This window comes from Musa acuminata, chromosome BXJ2-6, assembly GCF_036884655.1.
Source record: "Musa acuminata AAA Group cultivar baxijiao chromosome BXJ2-6, Cavendish_Baxijiao_AAA, whole genome shotgun sequence".
NCBI classification, from domain to species: Eukaryota; Viridiplantae; Streptophyta; class Magnoliopsida; order Zingiberales; family Musaceae; genus Musa; species Musa acuminata.
The window spans coordinates 23887815-23913131 of NC_088343.1; the positions used below are offsets into that span (position 1 = coordinate 23887815).

The window sequence follows — 25317 nt, forward strand, 5'->3', positions numbered from 1 at the left end:
AAATTTGGTCTACAAAATTGAAGTCTTACAGTATGATATATTATTTTTGAGGTCAAATAAAAAAATAGTGTATCGCATATAACAATTAGTTCAAATCATTTGAAATTTTCATAAAAGTTTTGTATTGCTGGACATCTACCAAACTTTTTCTGATTTAAATAATTATTTTAATATTTTTCAGATTTATTCACAATTTGAATAGTTTGTTATTTTTCTATTTTCTTTATTTTTTATTTCTACCCAAAAGAGGTTTTGATATTTAAGATCCTAAATAGGTGGATAACCAACGGTAAAAATTTGGTCCAAGAAACTCATTTTCTAGTATAGGATATACTGTTTTGGAGTCAAATCAAAAACAGAATATCACATATAAGGATAGGTCTAAATCATTTAAAATTTTTCTGATACATTGTACTCAGATGAACATCTATTATATTTTTTTAATTTTTTTTTTTTATGATTGATAATCCCACAGTAAAAGTTTGAGCTACAAAAACCAAGATGGAAATATGATACACTATTTTAAAGCTATTTTCAAAAAAAATAATATATTGAATATCAAGAATGGTCAAAATGTTGTGAAGTTTTGCTGAAAGTTTTGAATTGCACCCAGATGGATACTTATGATAAATTTCTATTTTAAAGATTTTTTTTCATTTTTTAAGGATTATTCAACATCTTTTTTTTTCTTCATTTTTTCACATTTCCAATAAAGTATAATAGTTTCCTTGCATTATCTTTTACATGGTAAAATTGGTTATTATAATTTTTATATTTAATCCTCATTTTAATGTGAAGGATTGAAATACCAATCTATTTATTTATTAAAGAAAGCGTTTTAAATATTCTAAGCCCTACATACATCGTATCATGTCTAAATAACTATTAAATTAAATGATTAAACAGTAACAAAGACAACAATGTATTTATATAATATTTTTTTTCTTAACTTAACGCTCCAACAGATAAAAGACAGAAAAAGAATAGAAATGAATAGCACCACCCACATAAAAGACAAAGAAGAAGAAGAAGAATGGAACAGCACCACCCAACTAAATTGGTAGAACAAGAAGTCAGAAGAAGAGAAATGCCAAGAAAAGAAATGATAAAAAGGAGAAGAAAAATATAGAGTTGACTCGTAGACTATATGACATCGAGCTCATCACCATAACACCTACTTTTGTACACTGCCAAAATGTGTAAGTTTTCAAAATCATATTAAACTAATTATGAATCAGTTGTAAATAACTTTAAGCCTTAGCCTAGGGACCGACGTGTCTTGGTTCGGATCCGGTTGATGAGGGATCTTCCTGGGACGTTTCTCAAGACTGCTGAGGTGGTCGATTACGGTGGTCCGATTGGGACGAGGTCGTCGTTTCCTCCGGGAAGGGATTTCTCATCGGGGTGTTTAGTGGGAGACCTCCGCCTTCGCACCTGCACAAAGGTCGGGTCGGGGTGCTCGGCCTGACCCCTCCGACGATCAAGTTAGTGGATAGTGAAGGGGGTTTCTTTAGCTAAGTTATCTCTCTCTTTTTCATCAAAGCGTGAGGGTTTTTATAGTAAGAATTACCATTGCATGATGTGCCTGCTCGCAGGGAGCAGGATCGTGCTTCTGGTAGCGTCTAACATTACCGTTGGCGTGGCGTGAGGGACCGAGCCTGAGTAGGGTGTTAATGTGCCTTGGTAGGCGTTCCGGTCCGCTTTGACCGGGTGCCTCATCAAGTCAACAGAGGCGTGATGTGTCACCTGGTGCGGCTGATGTCACGCGTGTTAAGATCGAGAGCACTAAGAGGGGGGGGGGTGAATTAGTGCAGCGGAAATCTTTCAGCGATTAAAAACGAAAGCTGCGTTCGTTCGATAAAAACGATTTCGATGTAAAAGCCGATTTTAAGATTACTTAAGATTAAGCACAGTTTTACTTCTAAACGCAGTTTACGTCTAAACACAATTTACGTTTAAATGCAGTTTGTGTCTAAACGCAGTTTTACGTCTAAACGCAGATTTACGTCTAAACGCAGATTTACATCTAAACGTAGATTTACGTCTAAACTCAGTTTACGTCTAAAACGCAGTTTTACGTTTAAACGTAGTTTGCGTCTAAATGCAGTTTTACGTCTAAACGCAGATTTACGTCTAAACGCAGATTTACGTCTAAACTCAGTTTACGTCTAAAACGTCTAAACACAGTTTGGGCAGTTTTACGTCTAAACGCAATTTTACGTCTAGACACAGTTTCAAAGGGATCTGAACTTAGAAACTCGTTCGTAAAAGCGCAGAAGACAGTTTTGCAGAATCAAGGCGTAAACGTAAACTGCAATGTAAATATCGTACGAAAACACTGGTTTACGTCTAAAATCAGATTCGGACAGATCAGCACTTAGAAACTTGTTCGTGAAGGCGCAGAAGATAGTTTTGCAGAATCAAAACGTAAACGTAAACTGTAATGTACGAAAACACCGATTTACGTCTGAATGCAGATTCGGAAAGAACAGCACTTAGAACTTGTTCGTAAAAGCGCAGAGAGCAGTAGTTATGAAGGAGGTTTGCAGTAATGATAAAGTGCTCAAAATAAATGCAAACCAGAGATTTAGAGTGGTTCGGTCAGTCTTGACCTACTCCACTTTTGGCTTCCTCCACTAATGAGGTTACCGACATCAACTAGAGGCCTTCCTTCAATAGGCGAAGGCCAACTGCCCTTTTACAGTTTCTCTCCTTTTGACAGGCTCAGGAGACAACCTTTACAGACCTTTCTCTCCTCACTTTACAACTTAAAACTTGAAGAACAGAAGGAGGAGACTTAAAGGCTTTACAACACTTTTGAGCTCTTAGAATCACAGAAAAGATCAAGATTTCGGTGTAGGTCTGTTTCTTTTCAGTGCTGAATGGGTGGGGTATTTATAGGCCCCAACCCAATTCAAATTTGGAGCTCAAAACGATCAAATCCCGGAATTCCGGGATCAGGCGGTTGCACCTCTTGATTGGAGAGGTTGCACTGCTTGGCAGAGCTCGAAGACTGAGCCCAGGCGGTGCCACCTCTTGACTGAGGCGGTTGCATCTCTCTGCCAGAGCTCGAAGACCGAGCTCAGGCAGTGCCACCTCTCTGTCAGGGAGGTTGCACCGCCCAGTCTAGCTCGAAGACTGAGCTCAGGCGGTGCCACCTCTCTGTCAGGGAGGTTGCACCGCCCAGTCTAGCTCGAAGACTGAGCTCAGGCGGTGCCACCTCTCTGTCAGGGAGGTTGCACCGCCCAGTCTAGCTCGAAGACTGAGCTCAAGCGGTGCCACCTCCTGGCTGGGGAGGTTGCACCGCCCAGTCTTGCTGGAAGACTTAGCCCAGGCGGTGCCACCTCCTGGCCTGGGCGGTTGCACCTCCTGGTGCAATCAGGGTCCGAATGGTTAGCTCCATTCGGCCCAATTTCAGTCTTTCAGGGGCCCAATTGCCCCAAGATTAAGCCAATGGGATCACCTCCCATTTTCCAACTTAATCAACGTGCTAACTACGATTAAATCTAAGACAATTTCTGCAGCTTTGCTTCGGTGCGTCAATCGCTTCTTCCGGCGAGTTTCCGGCGAACTTCCGTCAATCATCCGATGAACCCTCGGTGATGCTCTTGCGGACTTCCGGCAAACTCCTGGACTTTGCGACGATCCACTTGGTTCGCTTGGCAAGCTTCTGGACTTCTTGGATCTGTTCTCGCAGAACCTCCGACGACCGTCCGAACTTCCGTCGAACTCTCGAACTCCCAACGTGATCATGATCTTGACTCCGGCGCAACTCCTGCTGCTTGTCTAACTTTCATCGTAGTTAATCCTGCATACTTAAAACAAAAACTTCGATCGAGACAATTAATCCTAAGCAATTAACCAAGTTGTCCGGCATGTCATTGGTCCCTCGACGCTTCGTCCGATTCTTCGGCGCATCGTCCTTTCCTACAGCCTATTGCCCAATCAGCCAGTTGACTCCGCAACTCCGATATCCTTGGCACAATACCCGCTCTTCTTGGCCCGATGCCCGAGTCCACGGCCCGAAGCCTTCTGTCGATACGTCGACCGATCCACCGGCCCGACGTCCAATCTTCTGACATGTTCCTCCGGCACAACATGATTTTCCTGCTTTAACTGTCTCATCCTGATCGAGGCATCCTGCGTCACTCAAAACGCAGATTAAATCATAAACATATATCAAGTATTTTCATCATCAAAATACGAGATTCAACAATCTCCCCCTTTTTGATGATGACAACTACTTGATGACGAAGTTAAACTTAACTCCCGGAGTTTAAACAAACTCCCCCTATCAATATGCCATATTGATAGAAACTCTTAGATTCAAAAATCTAAGCAACATGTCATCATAAACGGAGTTAACCTTAACTCCCAGAGTTTAAACAAACTCCTCCTATCAATATGCCATATTGATAGAACCTTGAATTCAAACTGAATTCAAGTCATTGCAATATTCATCATGAATACTTGCAACACGTTATCATGAACTTATGCATAAACTTATGCATGTTATGTCATCAAATACTTCTCCCCCTTTGTCATCAACAAAAAGGAGAAGTACCACAATCAAGTGTTTGTGATATTGGTTCAACTCATTACATGAAAAACATAATATCAAGTTTTATCATCATGCAGTTTTGAAGCCGAAAAATTTAGCGAATGTTACATCATGCTTAGAACATTCAAGCTATCAAGTTTTAGATATGCAAGTTTTACAGCATACAAGATAGCACTTTTATAACATGCAAGCTAGCAATGTTGCAACATTTTAGAACTTGCAAGCTAGCAATTTAGAGATGTTCAAGAAGGCAACTCTTGCTTCTTAAAATATGCAAGTTGCAAGCTAGCAAATTTTTACGATATGCAAGTTTTGCTTCTTGAGATAGGCAAGATAGCACTTTTGCAATTTTTGTTTGGCAAGCTTGTGATGTTCAAGATAACAAGCTCTTTCTTCTCTTTTGAGAAGTGTCATTTTTGCTTTCATTGCAAAGTGCAAGCTAGCAAAATGCCAAACTAGCAAGAGATAATGTTTTACATGAGGCAAGCAAACAATTTGGCAAGTGTTACATTTGCATCTTCTCTTTAGATGTGCAAGAAAATAAACAAGTTTTTGCATTTTCTTGACATTTCAAGCTAGCAATTATCGGTGATGTTCAAGATAGCAATTTCTTCTCTTTTGTAATTTTTGCCATTTTCTTGAATTGTGCTAGCAATCTATCTCCCCCTTTGTCATTATCAAAAAGAAGGGAAAAACCCTTTACATCAATTTCTAAATCATGACAAAGGTAAGTAATCATTCTTATTTGTGCATCATTATAGTTTCAATGCACAAATTCATTAACATTACATTTCATTTTTTTTATGCACGATACCGAAAAATCAATCATCATCATGAGCATATCAAACATGATATTCAAGCATTCATGATATATCATTTTGGCAACATAATCATAGATATTCAAACGATGGTATCTAAATGTCAGAATTCATTACATCCTATTATGCATGATCATTGACTCCTCATTTGTATTTCATGCATTATTTCATTTCATCTCATAAGCAATATCAAGAAGAGTTATTGGATGATGAGATAAATATTTTATGAATACACGGAATATCATAAGTGTTTCATGTATTCATATTATCACATGAAGCATATTATCATTTTTAAGATTCATAACATGAATAACGTTATTACTATTTCATCAAAATCAATTTCGAGATTCACATAATATCATGAAATCATTAATCTCGATAAGATAGGAAAAGCATTTTCTTTTTAAGTGATTCTTTTAACACATCATAAAAAACTCATTCATAATTCAAGTGATTTACAAGATATCATAAATGAATTTATCACTTGTATTTCATCAAAATCGAGAACTCTAGAGATAGAAAATGATTGAAGCATTTAACATGATTGATGCATGATTCATATTTAAAGTGTATCTTATGTCGTAAATACGAATCAAGCATTTGTCAAATATGAAATCATCCTCAAAATTACATTCAATAAATTCATGTATGACAAGCATAGATTTATTGAAAAATCAATAAGATAGAGGATTACATTTCAAGTGTTCATCAATTGTAGCATTTCATCTTATGGTAAGATATCAATGCGTAAAACTGTGAAGCAAGATTTTGTTTGATATCTTGATATAGGGCATGATGTACACATTTCGAATATTTTAGCAAGTGTAGCATTGCATCACATGGTAAGATATCAGCTCGTATGATGCAAATTTTTGTTTGATATCTTGATACAGGGCATATAGCAATGATAGCAATCATATATTTCTTGGTGATGCAAGCATGGGATAATCATAGCATAGTGTTTATAGCATCAATTCATATATTTCTCCCCCTTTTTTTTTAAGTGTTTCATCTTAAGTGATCGATTTCATGTTAGCATGCCTTTTCATTTATGTCAAATGAAAACATGCATCAACGTTTAGGATCGTGAAATGAATTTCATCATAAAACCATCAATCACAAAAATCATCATGTATAACTTTAAAATCTCAAATCTTTATTGTAAAAATCATACATCATATTTAACAAACAAAGACAATGAAAAATATCAAGCCTTCCAGACAAAAGCCATGTATCGTCATTGAAAAGCAATATGAAAATCATCAAAATATACATTATTGCTTCTCAAGCACATAAATAAGATTTAATCTCACTAGGTGTACAATCATTAGATTTCTATCTTGCATTAACATAAGACATGCAATTTTCATTATCATTTTCAAAATTACAAGCATGATCATATTTTTGCATTTTCATTATTAAATTATTAAAAATATAATTTTCAAGAAAATTTAAAGAAAAAGAAAAATGCATCATGAAAAACATCATGTAATTTTTAAGAAAATTAATTCTAAACTAAAAGAGAAAAATACATCATGAAAGCATCAAGTAATTTCAAAATAAATTAGGGGGATTTCGATTACCTCATCATTGTAGGCTGTTAAGGCGTAGTTTGCCGCCTTGCTTTTGTTGACTTTCTCTTCTTCGGAGGAGCTCGATTCATCCCAATTTTTGTTCTTCTTCTTGCGTTTAAAGCAAGTAGTTCGATTCTTTTTGCTTTTTAATTTTCGTTTCATTTGTAGTTTAAGTTTACCATCACTTGAGCTTATGCTCGAGTGGTCTTCAAATGTTCTATGTCCCAAATCCTTCCTGTTCTTTGGAAGGTTGTTTTGTTCATCATTGTCCTCATCACTTGAGTCATTGTTCAAGTGGCATTCATTTGTCCAGAGTTCCAAATACTTCCTGTTCTTTGGAAGGTAATTGTGTTCAACATGTTCATCATGTGCATTGTGCACCATTTCATATGTCATCAATGAACCAATTAGTTCTTCAAGTGGTAAGTTGTTTAGGTTTTTAGCTTCTTGTATTGCAGTTACTTTTGAATCCCACTTCTTAGAAAGAGAACGCAAAATCTTGTTTACGAGTTCAAAGTCCGAAAAACATTTTCCAAGAGCTCTTAAACTATTGACGACATCCGTGAAACGGGTGTACATGTCGCCTATAGTCTCGCTTGGTTGCATTCGAAAAAGCTCGAAATCATGCAATAAAAAGTTAACTTTCGAGTCTTTGACACTACTAGTTCCCTCGTGCGTGATTTCAAGTGTTCGCCAAATGTCAAAAGCTGTTTCGCACGTAGAAATCCGATTGAACTCATTTTTGTCCAAAGCGTAAAATAAGGCATTCATAGCCTTTGCGTTTAAAGAGAAATACTTCTTCTCCAAATCCGACCATTCGTTCGTCGGTTTAGAGGGAAGTTGAAAACTGTTTTCAACGATATTCCATAAATCCAGATTTAGAGAAATCAAGAAAACTCTCATTCGAGTTTTCCAATAAGTATAGTCCAATCCGTTAAAGAACGGTGGACGAAAGACCGAAAAGCCCTCTTGAAGAGCCATTTCTCTCGGGTGTAAATCCGAAATGAGAAATACCCTGCTCTGATACCAATTGTTAGGATCAAGAGCACTAAGAGGGGGGGGGGGGTGAATTAGTGCAGCGAAAATCTTTCAGCGATTAAAAACGAAAGCTGCGTTCGTTCGATAAAAACGATTTCGATGTAAAAGCTGATTTTAAGATTACTTAAGATTAAGCGCAGTTTTACTTCTAAATGCAGTTTACGTCTAAACACAATTTACGTTTAAATGCAGTTTGCGTCTAAACGCAGTTTTACGTCCAAACGCAGATTTACGTCTAAACGCAGATTTACGTCTAAACGCAGATTTACGTCTAAACTCAGTTTACGTCTAAAACGCAGTTTTACGTTTAAACGTAGTTTACGTCTAAACGCAGTTTTACGTCTAAACGCAGATTTACGTCTAAACGCAGATTTACGTCTAAACGCAGATTTACGTCTAAACGCAGATTTACGTCTAAACTCAGTTTACATCTAAAACGTCTAAACACAGTTTGGGTAGTTTTACGTCTAAACGCAATTTTACGTCTAGACGCAGTTTCAAAGGGATTTGAACTTAGACACTCGTTCGTAAAAGCGCAGAAGACAGTTTTGCAGAATCAAGGCGTAAACGTAAACTGCAATGTAAATATCGTACGAAAACACTGGTTTACGTCTGAAATCAGATTCGGACAGATCAGCACTTAGAAACTTGTTCGTGAAGGCGCAGAAGACAGTTTTGCAGAATCAAAACGTAAACGTAAACTGTAATGTACGAAAACACCGATTTACGTCTGAATGCAGATTCGGAAAGAACAGCACTCAGAACTTGTTCGTAAAAGCGCAAAGAGCAGTAGTTATAAAGGAGGTTTGCAGTAATGATAAAGTGCTCAAAATAAACGCAAACCAGAGATTTAGAGTGGTTCGGTCAGTCTTGACCTACTCCACTTTTGGCTTCCTCCACTAACGAGGTTACCGACGTCAACTAGAGGCCTTCCTTCAATAGGCGAAGGCCAACTGCCCTTTTATAGTTTCTCTCCTTTTGACAGACTCAGGAGACAACCTTTACAGACCTTTCTCTCCTCACTTTACAACTTAAAACTTGAAGAACAGAATGAGGAGACTTAAAGGCTTTACAACACTTTTGAGCTCTTAGAATCACAGAAAAGATCAAGATTTCGGTGTAGGTCTGTTTCTTTTCAGTGCTGAATGGGTGGGGTATTTATAGGCCCCAACCCAATTCAAATTTGGAGCTCAAAACGATCAAATCCCGGAATTCCGGGATCAGGCGGTTGCACCTCTTGACTGGAGAGGTTGCACCGCCTGGCAGAGCTCGAAGACTGAGCCCAGGCGGTGACACCTCTTGACTGAGGCGGTTGCACCTCTCTGCCAGAGCTCGAAGACCGAGCTCAGGCGGTGCCACCTCTCTGTCAGGGAGGTTGCACCGCCCAGTCTAGCTCGAAGACTGAGCTCAGGCGGTGCCACCTCTCTGTCAGGGAGGTTGCACCGCCCAGTCTAGCTCGAAGACTGAGCTCACGCAGTGCCACCTCTCTGTCAGGGAGGTTGCACCGCCCAGTCTAGCTCGAAGACTGAGCTCAAGCGGTGCCACCTCTCTGTCAGGGCGGTTGCACCGCCCAGTCTAGCTCGAAGACTGAGCTCAGGCGGTGCCACCTCCTGGCTGGGGAGGTTGCACCGCCCAGTCTTACTGGAAGACTTAGCCCAGGCGGTGCCACCTCCTGGCCTGGGCGGTTGCACCTCCTGGTGCAATCAGGGTCCGAATGGTTAGCTCCATTCGGCCCAATTTCAGTCTTTCAGGGGCCCAATTGCCCCAAGATTAAGCCAATGGGATCACCTCCCATTTTCCAACTTAATCAATGTGCTAACTACGATTAAATCTAAGACAATTTCTGCAGCTTTGCTTTGGTGCGTCAATCGCTTCTTCCGACGAGTTTCCGACGAACTTCCGTCGATCATCCGATGAACCCTTAGTGATGCTCCTGCGAACTTCCGGCAAACTCCTGGACTTTGCGACGATCCACTTGGCGAGTTCCGACGAGCTTCGCTTGGCAAGCTTCTGGACTTCTCGGATCTGTTCTCGCAGAACCTCCGACGACCGTCCGAACTTCCGTCGAACTCTCCAACTCCCAACGTGATCATGATCTTGACTCCGGCGCAACTCCTGCTGCTTGTCTAACTTTCATCGTAGTTAGTCCTGCACACTTAAAACAAAAACTTCGATCGAGACAATTAATCCTAAGCAATTAACCATGTTGTCCGGCATGTCATTGGTCCCTCGACGCTTCGTCCGATTCTTCGGCGCATCATCCTTTCCTGCAGCCTATTGCCCAATCGGCCAGTTGACTCCGCAACTCCGATATCCTTGGCACAATACCCGCTCTTCTTGGCCCGATGCCCGAGTCCACGGCCCGAAGCCTTCTGTCGATACGTCGACCGATCCACCGGCCCGACGTCCAATCTTCTGACATGTTCCTCCGGCACAACATGATTTTCCTGCTTTAACTGTCTCATCCTGATCGAGGCATCCTGCATCACTCAAAACGCTGATTAAATCATAAACATATATCAAGTATTTTCATCATCAAAATACGAGATTCAACAACGCGAGTCTTATCGCAATTGTTACCCTCATCATTTATTCCCCCCTAGAGGAAGCTATGCGTCGGTTGCAGTCATGAGGTTCCGAGGCATGGCTTCAGCTTTGAGGAAGTGTCCTTGCCCGGCGCATGCCGGTCCGTTGCCCGAGGTGCAGGAATCGAGGAGTTTAGCAATGAAGGCGGGCTGCGTGGGCAGCGATGACCCTGGGGCGTTGTGCGACCGAGGAGCACGACGCAGGCAGGTGGGCCGCGCTAGCGTGGTCTCGGGGAACATGCAGCCGAGGAGCACGGCATAGGCGGGCTGGTCGCGCAGGCGTGGTCTCGAGGAGTAAGGAGCCGAGGAGCACGACGCAGGCGGGCTGGCCGCGTGGGCGTGGTCTCGGGCATCATGCGGCCGAGGAGAACGGTGTAGGCAGGCAGGCCGTGTAGGTGTGGTCTCGGTTATCATGCGGCCGAGGAGCACGGCACAAGCGGGCAGGCCGCGCAGGCGTGGTCTCGGGCAACATGCAGCCGAGGAGCACGGCATAGGCGGGCAGGCCACGCAGGCGTGGTCTCGGTTATATTGCGGCCGAGGAGCACGGCACAGGCGGGCAGGCTGCGCAGGCGTGGTCTCGGGGAACATGTAGCCGAGGAGCACGGCGTAGGTGGGCTGGCCGCGCAAGCGTGGTCTTGGGGAGTATGGAGCCGAGGAGCACAATACAGGCGGGCTGGCAGTGCGGGCGTGGTCTCGGGCATCATGCGGCCGAGGAGAACGGCGCAGGCGGGCAGGCCGGGCAAGCGTGGTCTCGGTTATCATGCGGCCGAGGAGAACGGCGCAGGCAGGCAGGCCGGGCAAGCGTGGTCTCGGTTATCATGCGGCCGAGGAGCACGGCACAAGCGGGCAGGCCGCGCAAGCGTGGTCTCGGTTATTTTGCGACCGAGGAGCACGGCACAGGCGAGCAGGCCATGTAGGCGTGGTCTCGGGCAACATGCAGCCGAGGAGCACGGGGTAGGCGGGCAGGCTGCGCAGGCGTGGTCTCGGGCAACATGTAGCCGAGGAGCACGGCGGAGGCGGGCTGGCCACGTAGGCGTGGTCTCGGGCAACATGCAGCCGAGGAGCCACTTGATCTTGATCATCAATCCACTGCTTAGTGACGCGCAGGCGCAAGAAGCCGGGTCGCTTCCTAGGGAAGCCCAAGGGACCGTCATTTTCGGGAGTCGCTGGTTTTCGAGGCCGATAAGATCAGCGCTTCAAGATCCACACCGTGCGCCAGTGGGCTGCCACGTCAGGCCATATTTATGGCGGAGTGATGTTCCGCAACGTGCTTCAGGATAGGATGGGTTGCCGTTTTGGTGGGATTTGGCCTATAAATAGCGTGCAGTCAGCTTCCTGCATGTCTTGTTACTTGCATTCGCCCAGCCGCTCCTTCGGACTATGTTACTCCGTCCGAATCGGCTATCCTGCTGTTCCTTCCCAAGGTCGGTGAGGATGGCTTCCCCTTCTTCCTTGCCTCCATCTTCTTCTCCATCCACCTCTAGTAATGCTAGAGAGAAAATATTTGCCAATGAGCCCTAACTCGTCGTCCGACGAAAAAGTGGCTAGGGCTCTCGAAGCCTTGATGTTGCCGCACGACCTCGACTCTACCATGAGCGAGTCGTCGCTTGGTTAACCTCTGGGGCCGTTATGGTGTCCCGGAGGAGTTTGTTCTTACTGCCCCCGAGCCGGGGCAACGGGCGTATGACCCTATCCCGAAGGGTTTCGCCCTAACATTAGATGCCTTCGAGGCCGGGCTACACCTCTCGTTGCATCCCGTCATCTCTTCTTGCATTTCGTGGTGGCGTATTTCCCCATCGCAGATGGCACCGAACTCCTGGCGCTATCTGGTGGCGTTCCTAGGGGAGTGCCATTACGCCAACATTACCCCGACCCGGTCCCTCTTCCTCTCCTGTTTTCGCCTTTCCAAGGGGTCGGGGGGTTACTATCTGTCTGCCCGGGTGGGCTTCCGGGTTAGTGGGGCCCCTTCCAGTAATAAGGGATGGAAGGGGCATTTCTTTTATGTCTATCGTTCAGCGGACTAGGGCTCCGGTGGGCGGCGCGCGTGATTGACAACACTGCTCCGTCCCTGAACGATGAGGAGCTCAGGGACTTTCAGTGGCTCAAGGAGATTCTCCAAGCCTCCCGGGCTATCTGAGAGATGACCGAGGGGTGGCTGGTCGAGGCAGGTCTTAGCCCGGTGCCTTGAGGTATGCCCACAGCGGGGAATGCTAGGTGTTTCTCTAAGGACCGTTGTTGGTGTTCTGACCAATGCTGGTGTTTTTGTGCAGAGATGGTGAACCTCGTCGATGTGCGTGGGGGCACACTTCGTCGATCATGTCGTCGCGTCAAATGGCCGAGCCTGGGGCCGACGCAAAAGAAGCACTAGTAGAACTCAAGGTCAGTAGACCTTAGAAGATATCGAAGATCGGCCCCGAGAAGGAGGATATGCCTCCACCTCGGGCCAGGGAGGTCGTTGTCGAACCGGGCCACCGTGGTCGGCGACGGGGCCCTGGTCGGGGCGAAGCTGGACCGAGTAATGAGGTGGCAGGGAAGGCGCCTCGGGAACCCTCCATCCGTGACCTGTGTTGCCTTCCTGCCCAGGACGAGCCCTATCAAGCTCGGGTGATGGGCGGACTCCCGGAGGGCCAACCCTCAAACCCGCTGGTCACCCGATGGTCGGGCCTAACCCGCGGGACCCGAGTGTGGGCTGACGGGGAGGCCGCGGCCTCCTTCGCGTGAGGCGGGCTTCATCCTGACATAGCTTGGGATCTATACACCCTACCCTCGGACGTTTTGTTGGGCAAATTTGCTAAATCGTTGCTATGGGTAAGCACTTTGCTGTCGACTTCCTTGCTCGACCGGTGTTTTGTACTGACTCTTTCTCCTTGCAGAGCCATCACTATACCATAGTGTTGATGGACCATGTCCGCGAGGCAGGTCGAGCCCTCGGCGTTTTGAGCGACCGCAACGCCGAGCTGCGTCGGCAGATCGAGGAGGTCCGCGCAGGGGCAGCTCCGGAAGCGGTGGCTGCGGCCGAGCAGCGTGTTTCCGACCTGGAAGTGGAGGTGACACGCCTCTCCTCTATCTCAAGGGCGGTCGAGCAGCGTGCCTCGGAGCTGGAGGCAGAGTTGGCATGCCTCACATCTGAGGCGAAGGCGGCAAAGGATCAGAATAACGAGCTCCAAAAGCTCCTGAGGGTAACTAGGACCGAGGCTCGTCTGGCTCGAGATGACGCAGTGGGCCTTGCTCGAAAACTAGAGGAGGCCCGCGCTGAGGTAAAGGGGGCTTCTGACGCCCTGGCTGCCGAGATAAGTCAGCGGCCGGAGAAGGACAGGAAGCTGATCAAGGACTACAAAGAGTCCTCGGGCTTTCAGCTCGGTCTGGTCCGGTCAGGGCAGGTCACCTATGAATATGGGTACCGGATCGCGTTGGCTCGCTTCAAGGCGCGCCACCCCAACCTGGAGGTCGAGGAAAACCCCTTCGCCTCCTGCCCTGAAGACCTGAGCGTTGATATGCCAAACGAGGTCCCCTTTGACGACAGCATCGAGGCCTCCGAGAAATAGAACACTGTAATAGCCTAGGGGTTTAGTCTGTAGTCTGGCCTTGTAATCAGATTTTAACTTCACTAAAACTTCTTGTCTTAGCTTTCTATCTTGTCTACTTCTTTCTTTTATACGAAGAACCTTTTGAGATTTTGCACGTTCCACGTCCTCGGCAAAGGGTGGCCCTGCATGGTTGCAAGCCGATATGTGCCGACCCTTACGATGTCAATGACCCGATAAGGTCCTTCCCATGGGGGCGAGCTTGACGCGCACTCGGGTCGGGTCGCTGACCTCAACCTTGCGTAGAACCAGGTCGCCGAATTTAATGGGTTGAGGTCGTACCTTGCGGTTATAGATTCTGGCGACGGCTCTTTTGTAGGAGAGATCTCTCAGGTGTGCGTTGTTGAATCTCGGATTTTGATGATGAAGTCAATTGTCATTTGTTGTCTAATCTATGTGTTGAGATAAGTGTGCAGGATTAACTACGATGAAAGATAGACAAGCAGCAGGAGTTGCGCCGGAGTCAAGTTCATGATCACGTTGGGAGTTCGAGAGTTCGACGGAAGTACGGACGGTCGTCGAAGGTTCTGCGGGAACAGATCCGAGAAGTCCAGAAGCTTGCCAAGCGAAGCTCGTCGGAACTCGCCAAGTGGATCGTCGCAAAGTCCAGGAGTTTGCCGGAAGTCCGCAGAAGCATCACCGAGGGTTCATCGGATGATCGACGGAAGTTCGCCGGAAACTCGCCGGAAAAAGCAATTGACGTACCGAAGCAAAGCTGCAGAAATTGTCTTAGATTTAATCGTAGTTAGCACGGTGATTAAGTTAGAAATGGGAGGTGATCCCATTAGCTTAATCCTGGGGCAATTGGGCCCCTGAAGAACTCAAGTTGGGTCGAATGGTTCAACCCATTCGAACCCAAGAAGCTGTGGGAGGTGCAACCGCCCAGGCAGGGAGGTGCCACCGCCCAGGCTAAGTCTCCCAGCGAGACTGGGAGGTGCAACCGCTCCAGCTAGGTGGTGCAACCGCCCAGGGCTCAGTCTCCAAGCGAGACTGGGCGGTGCAACCTCCTCTGTCAAGCGGTAGCACCGCCTGAGCTCAAGTTTCGAGCTCTGCCTGGTGATGCAATCACCGAGCTCAGTCTTCGAGCTCTGGAAGAGAAGTACGACCTCTCTGGCCAGGAGATGCACAGCCTAAGCTCAGTCTTCGAGCTCTGGCAGAGAGGTGCAACCACCTCTGGCAGAGAGGTGCAACCACCTCTGACAGAAAGGGGCGATCACCTCTGGCAGAGAAGAGAAACTTCTCTGGTCAGGAGATGCACCGCCTGAGCTCGGTCTTCGAGCTCTGGCAGGAAGGTGCAACCACCCCTGACAGAGAAGGTGCAACCGTCTGAGCTCAGTCTTCGAGCTCTGCCAGGCGGTGCCACCTCTCCAGTCGAGAGGTGCAACCGCCTGAGCTCAGACTTCGAGCTCTGCCAGGCGGTGCCACCTCTCCAGTCAAGAGGTGCAACCGCCTGATCCCGGAATTTCGGGATTTGATCGTTTTGAGCTCGAAATTTGAATTGGGTTGGGGCCTATAAATACCCCACCCATTCAGCACTGAAAAGAAATAGACCCACACCGAAATCTTGATCTTTTCTGTGATTCTAAGAGCTCAAAAGTGTTGTAAAGCCTTTAAGTCTCCTCCTTCTGTTCTTCAAGTTTTCAGTTGTAAAGTGAGGAGAGAAAGGTCTGTAAAGGTTGTCTCCTGAGCCTGTTAAAAGGAGAGAAACTGTAAAAGGGCAGTTTGGCCTTCGCCTATTGAAGGAAGGCCCCTAGTTGACGTCGGCAACCTCGTCGGTGGAGGAAGCCAAAAGTGGAGTAGGTCAAGGCTGACCGAACCACTCTAAATCTCTGGTTTGCGTTTATTTTTGAGCACTTTATCATTACTGCAAACCTCCTCCATTACTACTGCTCTCTGCGCTTTCACGAACAAGTTCTAAGTGCTGTTCTTCCGAATCTGCATTCAGACGTAAATTCGTATTTTCGTACATTACAGTTTACGTTTACGTTTGATTCTGCAGAACTGTCTTCGGTGCTTTTACGAAAGAGTTTCTTTGCAGTTTACACTTACATTTTGATCCTATTGATAACTGCAAACTGTCCTCTACAATTTTACGAACGAGTTTCAACATTTAGACGTAAAACTGCATTTAGACGTAAATCGGCTTTCCTCTCACAATCATCAGTTCTCAGTTCACGTTTACGTCTTGATTTCAACTGCATACTGCTTTCTGCGAGTATACAAACGAGTTTCAAAGTTTAGACGTAAATCTGCGTCTAGACGTAAAACAGCGTTTAGACGTAAATCTGAGTTTAGACGTAAAACTGCGTTTAGACGTAAATCTGAGTTTAGACGTAAACTGCGCTTAGACGTAAAACTGCGCTTAGATGCAAACTGTGTTTAGACGCAAACTGCGCTTAGACGCAAACTGTGTTTAGACGCAAACTGCGCTTAGACGCAATCTGCGCTTAGACGCAAACTGCACTTAGATACAAACTAAGAATTAGCTTTTGCATCATAATAGTTTTTTTATTGAACGAACGCAGCTTTTGGTTTTTAATCGCTGTAAGATTTCCGCTGCACTAATTCACCCCCCCCCCCTCTTAGTGCTCTCGATCCTAACAATTGGTATCAGAGCCCGGTTAACTCTCAAAAGGATTAAAACCCAAGAGAGATGGCTTACGCCGGAAACCAAGAGGGCCATTCTATTACACGTCCACCCATGTTTAATGGGACGGACTACACCTACTGGAAAACCCGAATGAGGATCTTTCTTATTTCTATGGATTTTGAATTATGGAATCTTGTCGAGAATGGTTTTTCAAAGTCTTCTCTTCCAATGATCGATTGGAATGATTTGGAGAAGAAGGCTTTCGCTCTAAATGCAAAGGCTATGAATGCCTTATTTTGTGCACTCGATAAAAACGAGTTTAACCGTGTTTCAACTTGTGAAACTGCATTTGATATTTGGCACACACTCGAAGTGACCCATGAGGGCACAAGTAGAGTAAAAGAGTCAAAAATCAATTTGCTGTTACACTCTTTCGAACTCTTTCGGATGAAACCGAGTGAAACCATTGGCGACATGTTTACCCGTTTCACGGATGTCGTCAACGGTCTAAAAGGACTCGGAAAGAGCTTTTCGGATTTTGAGCTTGTTAATAAGATACTAAGATCCCTTCCTAAGAGTTGGGATCCTAAAGTCACCGCTATTCAAGAGGCAAAAGATCTGCGAAATTTTCCTCTTGAAGAACTAATCGGGTCACTAATGACCTATGAAATGACTTGTAAAGCTCATGAAGAGCAAGAAGACATCCTTCCAAAGAACAGGAAGGATATGGCACTCAAAACGTCAGAATGCCACTTGAGAGAAAACTCAAGTGATGAGGACTGTGATGATGACTTGGCACTTCTAACAAGAAAGTTTAAAAAGTTCTTTAAAAGAAACAAGTTTAAGAATGATGCAAAAAATAAACTTGAACCCAAAAAGGACCAAGTGATCTGCTATGAATGCAAAAAGCCGGGACACTACAAAAGTGATTGTCCCCAAGTCAAGAAAAGAACAACAAAGAAGAAGGCGCTCCAAGCAACATGGGATGATTCGAGCGCATCTGAGGAAGAGGAGTCCAACACCGAGCAAGTTGCTCATTACGCCTTAATGGCCATCGAAGACGAGGTAACAAATTCAATAGATGCTGATTTATCTTTCGATGAATTATTAAATGCTTTCAATGACTTATTTGACGAATGCAAGAGTATAAGTAGAAAATATAAATTGCTGAAAAAGATGCATGATAGTTTTACTTGTGAGTTTGATAAGTTAAAAGTCGAACATCATGATAGTTTAAATTCATGTATCAAATGTCATGATTTAGAAACTATGCAAAAAGAAAACCTGCTACTCAAGGACACATTGAAGAAATTCGAGGTTGGTAGCAAGTCATTAAACATGATCCTTGCAAACAAGGGTCACATTCCAAAAAGGAGCGGGATTGGATTTGTGAGAAATCCTCACCAAAATCCAACCACCTTCATAAAAGGCTCCATCTTACATGTTCAACACCAAACCAAGTGCAACTTTTGTTGCAAATCTGGACACAAGACACATTGTTGTCCATTCAAGAAAATAAGTCCAAACAAATTAATTTGGGTTCCTAAAGGAACCATGATAAACTCTATGCAATATGATAGAAAATGTAGATCTATTTATGAGGCACCCAAAAGCAAATGGGTTCCTAAAGATCATCCCTTCCTATAAAAACATTAAAAGTCTAGGCCGGAGCAAGAAATGATATTCTGCTCCTTGACTCTCAATGGTCATAAACCAAGAATCAAAAAGGAACTCGCAACGCTTAAGTAACAAGTGGAAGTTGTGAAATCACAAATTCGATACAACCTTATTAGAAACGTATGAAATCCAAATTCATATACCCCCCTGATCTTCAAAACCCGTTCATCTACGAATTAATTCTTGTAGAAACTAAATATGTCATGATCTTAAAAGGGATACCAAACAAACATACGTATGCACGTTAAAAGATCTATCTTGATCGTACAAGAGCTTCTTCCTTAAATAAAAAACTCATACGAAATCATGTAACAAACATTAATTGCTCTGAAACTCTCCTCAAGGCAAAAGCTCCCTAATCAAATCATATTAGGTGCTCACTGGCTGCAGGCGGTGGCACCTCTCCAGCTGGCGGTGGCACCTCCAGCTATCACGGGTTGCCAGAGGTTGCACCGCTCCAGCCAGAGGTGCAACCGCCAGCAGCTCTGCCCTTTAAACCCACACTAGGGCCGGCTGTGAAACCGACCCCAGCTCACTTCCCTTCCCTTCTCTACTCCCCCAAACCTCCTCCATCTCCACTTCACCCCGTTGAGCTTCCCAAATACCTCCCATTTCGGAGCAAAACATCAAGAATCCTTCTCTCTTTTGAAGAATCAACCAAGGTATTCTCTAAGAACCTCTTAAATTCTGTTTTGCTCTCCATTCACTCTTGCTCATCTTTATCCCTCTAAACTGTTGTAGTTATGGGATCTAGAAGATCCTCAAGGGACAAGGGAAAGAGGAGATTAGTAGAAGAGTTTGATTTCACCCTCTTTGATTCGAAAAATCATGCTGAAAAATTTCCCTCTTTCGAACTTAGAAGCATCCATAAGGGAAAATACGTAGACATACATGAACTTAGAAACTTAGAAACTATCCAATGGTTTGCAAACCTAGATCTACTTCCAATCTTGCAGATTAATGAACCCATCTATCCTAGACTAGTTCGATTGTTTTACAATAACATAAAAATAGATGAGGAAGAAAGGATGTCCACCTATCTTTTAGGACAACACATCTCAATCACTAATAGATTCATTTGTGATATGATAGGCATTCCCATGAAAAGCATAGGACTTTACTTTAGAGGATCATGGGTTGATGAAACTATTGGAACATCCTATGCTGAAGCCTTAGGAACAATCTTGGACAATCCCGACATAACATTAGTTCCTAAAAGTTGTGAACATCTACTACCTATGAACACTAAATTACTTCATCATATCATGACTAGTATAATCCTTCCTAAACAATACCATCATGATGAAGTGAGTCAATTAGAATTAGGAACTATGTACTTAATCATGAAGGGACATGACATCTGTCTTGGCTATCTTATCCAACAAAGCATGTTAGAATTATCTAAGAAAGATATGATGCTCCCATATGGTGGTATAATCACTAGAATAATAAAAGCTTACGACATTCTAATATCACCAGAAGAAGAAGTAATGAAAGTAGATCGATACAGCATAATAAACAAAAATCTACTTCACCGACTAAGATGTTACTATAGAAACGGTAACTGGGTTAGACTCCCTAGAAGGACAGATCACCCTCAATCTGAACCAGAACCGGAAACACCAGTATTTAGGGGTACTCAATCTCCTCCAATCCTTCCCCTTGAGGAAACACATCCAGTTGAGCAAACTCATACATCCGTCGAAGAAATTGGGATTCGAATGGACCAATTCGAACAGAGACAAGAACGGATTGAACAACGACAAGATCAAATTCTATCAGAGCTACAGCAGATTCATAGTCAATTCGACTCCTTGTTTAGGCACTTTAATTTTCCACCTCATGAATGAACTTGTATGAACATTTGTTGTTGTAAACTTCTTATGTTACTTCTGACATGCTGGTTGTAAACATCTATTGTGGTAAACATTTGACATGTGCTTTGTGGTAAAGGTTATCTCGAACTTTAATCATATCGTTTTTTTTTTTTTATATGTGATAAGAATATTGTGTTCTGAAACTAAAAGTTTTGAAAACCTTGTGCATTGATTAGGAATGTTGATGTGTCCGAATAAATAAACTTGTTAAAATTATTTTTCGGACTATATTGAATGATCAGATCACATGAATGCCATTTTCTATGATTATATGTGAAAATCTGTAACAAAATCTTGTCCAAATGCATCTTAGTTGTTCGAATGCTATAAAACAGATTTATTCGTACACTTTCATGAAAAATAAGTTTTTGAATTAAATCTGATAAAGTGATTCCTGAATATGTATTTCATTCTGTAATATCTTTACGGGTAAAATGAATTATAACAAAAGGGGGAAGAAGTTTTCAAAGCAATCTATGTAAAATCCCTCTATAAGCTTTCGTATAAATTGGTCTTCCTTGTATAACAATGCTTTTTGTTGATGACAAAGGGGGAGAAATATATGAATTGATAAACACTGTGATTAGAAATACCTTGAGTGATGCTATAAATAATGTTTGCACAATGCCATCCTTGCATCACCAAGAGATATATGAAACATGTGCTATAGTTTGCATTATGTCTTGAGTTGATATCCTATTTTGTGAAGTAAATGCAAACTTGCTAGAATGATAATATGTGTGCATCATGTAATAGTCCTTCGAGCTTTAAATGATAATGTTCAATTACATGATGAATAGTCACAAACACTATCATACAAACTTGATGATGAATGTCAAGCTTTGACATCATCCTTGAAGAGATACATCATGATAGGTATCATGATGGGAGTATTGATAAGTTTAACTGATCTAACTTATCAATACGTCACTTGAATTCTTAGGTCTTGAATTCAAGGTTGACTTATCTCAACTATGGCATATAGACAGGGGGAGTTAAGGATAACTCCATTATCAATTGATTGTCATCATCAAAAAGGGGGAGATTGTTGAATCTCGGATTTTGATGATGAAGTCAATTGTCATTTGTTGTCTAATCTATGTGTTGAGATAAGTGTGCAGGATTAACTACGATGAAAGATAGACAAGCAGCAGGAGTTGCGCCGGAGTCAAGTTCATGATCACGTTGGGAGTTCGAGAGTTCGACGGAAGTACGGACGGTCGTCGGAGGTTCTGCGGGAACAGATCCGAGAAGTCCAGAAGCTTGCCAAGCGAAGCTCGTCGGAACTCGCCAAGTGGATCGTCGCAAAGTCCAGGAGTTTGCCGGAAGTCCGCAGAAGCATCACCGAGGGTTCATCGGATGATCGACGGAAGTTCGCCGGAAACTCGCCGGAAAAAGCAATTGACGTACCGAAGCAAAGCTGCAGAAATTGTCTTAGATTTAATCGTAGTTAGCACGGTGATTAAGTTAGAAATGGGAGGTGATCCCATTAGCTTAATCCTGGGGCAATTGGGCCCCTGAAGAACTCAAGTTGGGTCGAATGGTTCAACCCATTCGAACCCAAGAAGCTGTGGGAGGTGCAACCGCCCAGGCAGGGAGGTGCCACCGCCCAGGCTAAGTCTCCCAGCGAGACTGGGAGGTGCAACCGCTCCAGCTAGGCGGTGCAACCGCCCAGGGCTCAGTCTCCAAGCGAGACTGGGCGGTGCAACCTCCTCTGTCAAGCGGTAGCACCGCCTGAGCTCAAGTTTCGAGCTCTGCCTGGTGATGCAATCACCGAGCTCAGTCTTCGAGCTCTGGAAGAGAAGTACGACCTCTCTGGCCAGGAGATGCACAGCCTAAGCTCAGTCTTCGAGCTCTGGCAGAGAGGTGCAACCACCTCTGGCAGAGAGGTGCAACCACCTCTGACAGAAAGGGGCGATCACCTCTGGCAGAGAAGAGAAACTTCTCTGGTCAGGAGATGCACCGCCTGAGCTCGGTCTTCGAGCTCTGGCAGGAAGGTGCAACCACCCCTGACAGAGAAGGTGCAACCGTCTGAGCTCAGTCTTCGAGCTCTGCCAGGCGGTGCCACCTCTCCAGTCGAGAGGTGCAACCGCCTGAGCTCAGACTTCGAGCTCTGCCAGGCGGTGCCACCTCTCCAGTCAAGAGGTGCAACCGCCTGATCCCGGAATTTCGGGATTTGATCGTTTTGAGCTCGAAATTTGAATTGGGTTGGGGCCTATAAATACCCCACCCATTCAGCACTGAAAAGAAATAGACCCACACCGAAATCTTGATCTTTTCTGTGATTCTAAGAGCTCAAAAGTGTTGTAAAGCCTTTAAGTCTCCTCCTTCTGTTCTTCAAGTTTTCAGTTGTAAAGTGAGGAGAGAAAGGTCTGTAAAGGTTGTCTCCTGAGCCTGTTAAAAGGAGAGAAACTGTAAAAGGGCAGTTTGGCCTTCGCCCATTGAAGGAAGGCCCCTAGTTGACGTCGGCAACCTCGTCGGTGGAGGAAGCCAAAAGTGGAGTAGGTCAAGGCTGACCGAACCACTCTAAATCTCTGGTTTGCGTTTATTTTTTAGCACTTTATCATTACTGCAAACCTCCTCCATTACTACTGCTCTCTGCGCTTTCACGAACAAGTTCTAAGTGCTGTTCTTCCGAATCTGCATTCAGACGTAAATTCGTATTTTCGTACATTACAGTTTACGTTTACGTTTGATTCTGCAGAACTGTCTTCGGTGCTTTTACGAAAGAGTTTCTTTGCAGTTTACACTTACATTTTGATCCTATTGATAACTGCAAACTGTCCTCTACAATTTTACGAACGAGTTTCAACATTTAGACGTAAAACTGCATTTAGACGTAAATCGGCTTTCCTCTCACAATCATCAGTTCTCAGTTCACGTTTACGTCTTGATTTCAACTGCATACTGCTTTCTGCAAGTATACAAACGAGTTTCAAAGTTTAGACGTAAATCTGCGTCTAGACGTAAAACAGCGTTTAGACGTAAATCTGAGTTTAGACGTAAAACTGCGTTTAGACGTAAATCTGAGTTTAGACGTAAACTGCGCTTAGACGTAAAACTGCGCTTAGACGCAAACTGTGTTTAGACGCAAACTGCGCTTAGACGCAAACTGTGTTTAGACGCAAACTGCGCTTAGACGCAATCTGCGCTTAGACGCAAACTGCACTTAGATACAAACTGAGAATTAGCTTTTGCATCATAATAGTTTTTTTATTGAACGAACGCAGCTTTTGGTTTTTAATCGCTATAAGATTTCCGCTGCACTAATTCACCCCCCCCCCTCTTAGTGCTCTCGATCCTAACATGCGTCAGCACGCCGCTCTTCGTGCAGGTCAAGGCCGGCTCGCACTCCTTGGGCCGAAGTGGTTTCGTCGTAGTTTTCCATCCGAGGGGTAGGGAAAACCACTTCGAGGGGCAGGACAGCCTCGGTCCCATATGAGAGGCTGTAGGGGGACTCTCCAGTTGCGGTTTTGGGGGTGGTCCACAGGGACCATAAGATACTTGGGAGCTCGTCCGCCCAAGCAGATCGGGCCGCAGACACTCTCCTCCTGAGTCCGTCCAAAATAGATCGGTTGGTCACCTCGGCCAACCCGTTCGTCTAGGGGTGGGCCACTGAGCTAAACCTCAGCTGAATCCCGTAGCTCACGCAGAATTCTCGAAACCTTGCGCTGGCGAACTGGGATCCGTTGTCCGTGATGATGGTTCTGGGCAAGACAAACCGAGTCACGATGTTTTTCTAGACAAACTTCTCCACTTGTCGTTCCGCGATCGTTGCTAGTGGCTCGGCCTCAAGCCACTTTGTGAAGTAGTCTACTCCCATGATGATATATCTCCGTTGCCCCGAGGCCAGTGGGAAAGGGCCGAGGAGGTCCAATCCCCATTATGCGAATGGCCACGCACAGTCAATGGAGGCGAGAGGAACCGCCGGCTGCCGGGGAGTTCGGGCGTGCCTTTGGCACGGGCCGCACCGCTGTGCATTCGGGACATGGTGGGCCAGTAGTACCCTTAGCGGAGGATTTTGTAGGCTAAGGTCCAGCCATCAATATGCTCTCCGCAAATCCCTTCATGAACCTCGGCCAGGACCGTCTGAGCCTCTTCAGGCCCGAGGCACCGTAGCAGTGGGTGCGAGAAGGACCGCTTGTAGAGTCGTCCGTTCACCTCGGAGTACCATGCCTGCGCTCGGCAGACGCACCGAGCCGAAGCCTCATCGGTGGGAAGGATCTCATCGTGCTTGAAGCGCAGCATCTCCTGCACCCATGTGGTACGACCGTCGGCTGAAGACACAGTCGAGACCGAGATGGCGCGAAAGGGGAGCCTTTCGATCTCGGGCTGAGCTCTGGGGTCCGACTTTGAGGCATGCTTAGCCAGCTCGCTCGTTCTGGCTTCTTGGCACCTTGGATACCGTGAAGTGAGAGAAATTGGAGGCTAGGTTTTTTACATCCGCTAGGTACTTTGCCATGGTTGGTTCCTTGGCCTCGTATCCGCCGCTGAGTTGCTCGGCTACCAGCTGCGAGTCGGTGAGGACGTGGATGGCGTCCACCTGCATCTCGCGGGATAGTTTGAGCCCTGCAAGGAGTGCCTCGTATTCGGCTTCGTTATTGCTTGCTTGGAACCCGAAGCGGAGGGAGCGCTCGAACGAACGCCCGTCGGGGGTCGATAGCACTAGTCCCACGCCGGCCCCACTCGAGGTGGACGAACCGTCCACATGTAGGACCCATGCTTTCCCGGGCTAGCCGGGAACCTGGTCTTCAGTCTGGACGAGTTCTGAGATGAAGTCGGCCACCGACTGTGCTTTGATGGTCGTCCTTGGTGCGTAATGTATGTCAAACTCTCCAAGCTCTACCGACCACTTGAGGAGCCGACCTGCAACATCGAATTTAGATAAAACTTGTATGAGCAGTTGGTCGGTGATTACCTCGACCGGGTGGGCTTGGAAGTAGAGACGCAGCTTCCGGACCACAAGTACGAGCGCCAGAGCAAGCTTCTCAATTGGTGGGTATCGCTCCTCAG

General features: G+C 45.1%; 1 protein-coding gene across 1 annotated transcript; it reads right to left on the bottom strand.

Annotated features, from left to right (window-relative positions):
* Positions 1 to 24312: 24312 nt before the first annotated feature.
* LOC135613912 (uncharacterized) lies at positions 24313 to 24853 on the bottom strand. Its single transcript, XM_065110923.1, has 2 exons — positions 24759 to 24853; positions 24313 to 24700 (listed from the first exon to the last, which is right to left on the bottom strand). The coding sequence occupies exons 1-2, from the start codon at positions 24851 to 24853 to the stop codon at positions 24313 to 24315; spliced, it is 483 nt and encodes a 160-aa protein (XP_064966995.1).
* Between the last annotated feature and the right edge of the window lie 464 nt (positions 24854 to 25317).

What these genes read in the sequence shown, in the direction of transcription:
- LOC135613912 (XM_065110923.1), bottom strand. Translation starts at nt 24,853, where the DNA reads ATGCAGGTGGACGCCATCCACGTCCTCACCGACTCGCAGCTGGTAGCC. An exon ending in AAGGAACCAACCATGGCAAA is followed by an intron (nt 24,701 to 24,758) that starts GTACCTAGCGGA and finishes ACGGTATCCAAG; the next exon opens with GTGCCAAGAAGCCAGAACGA.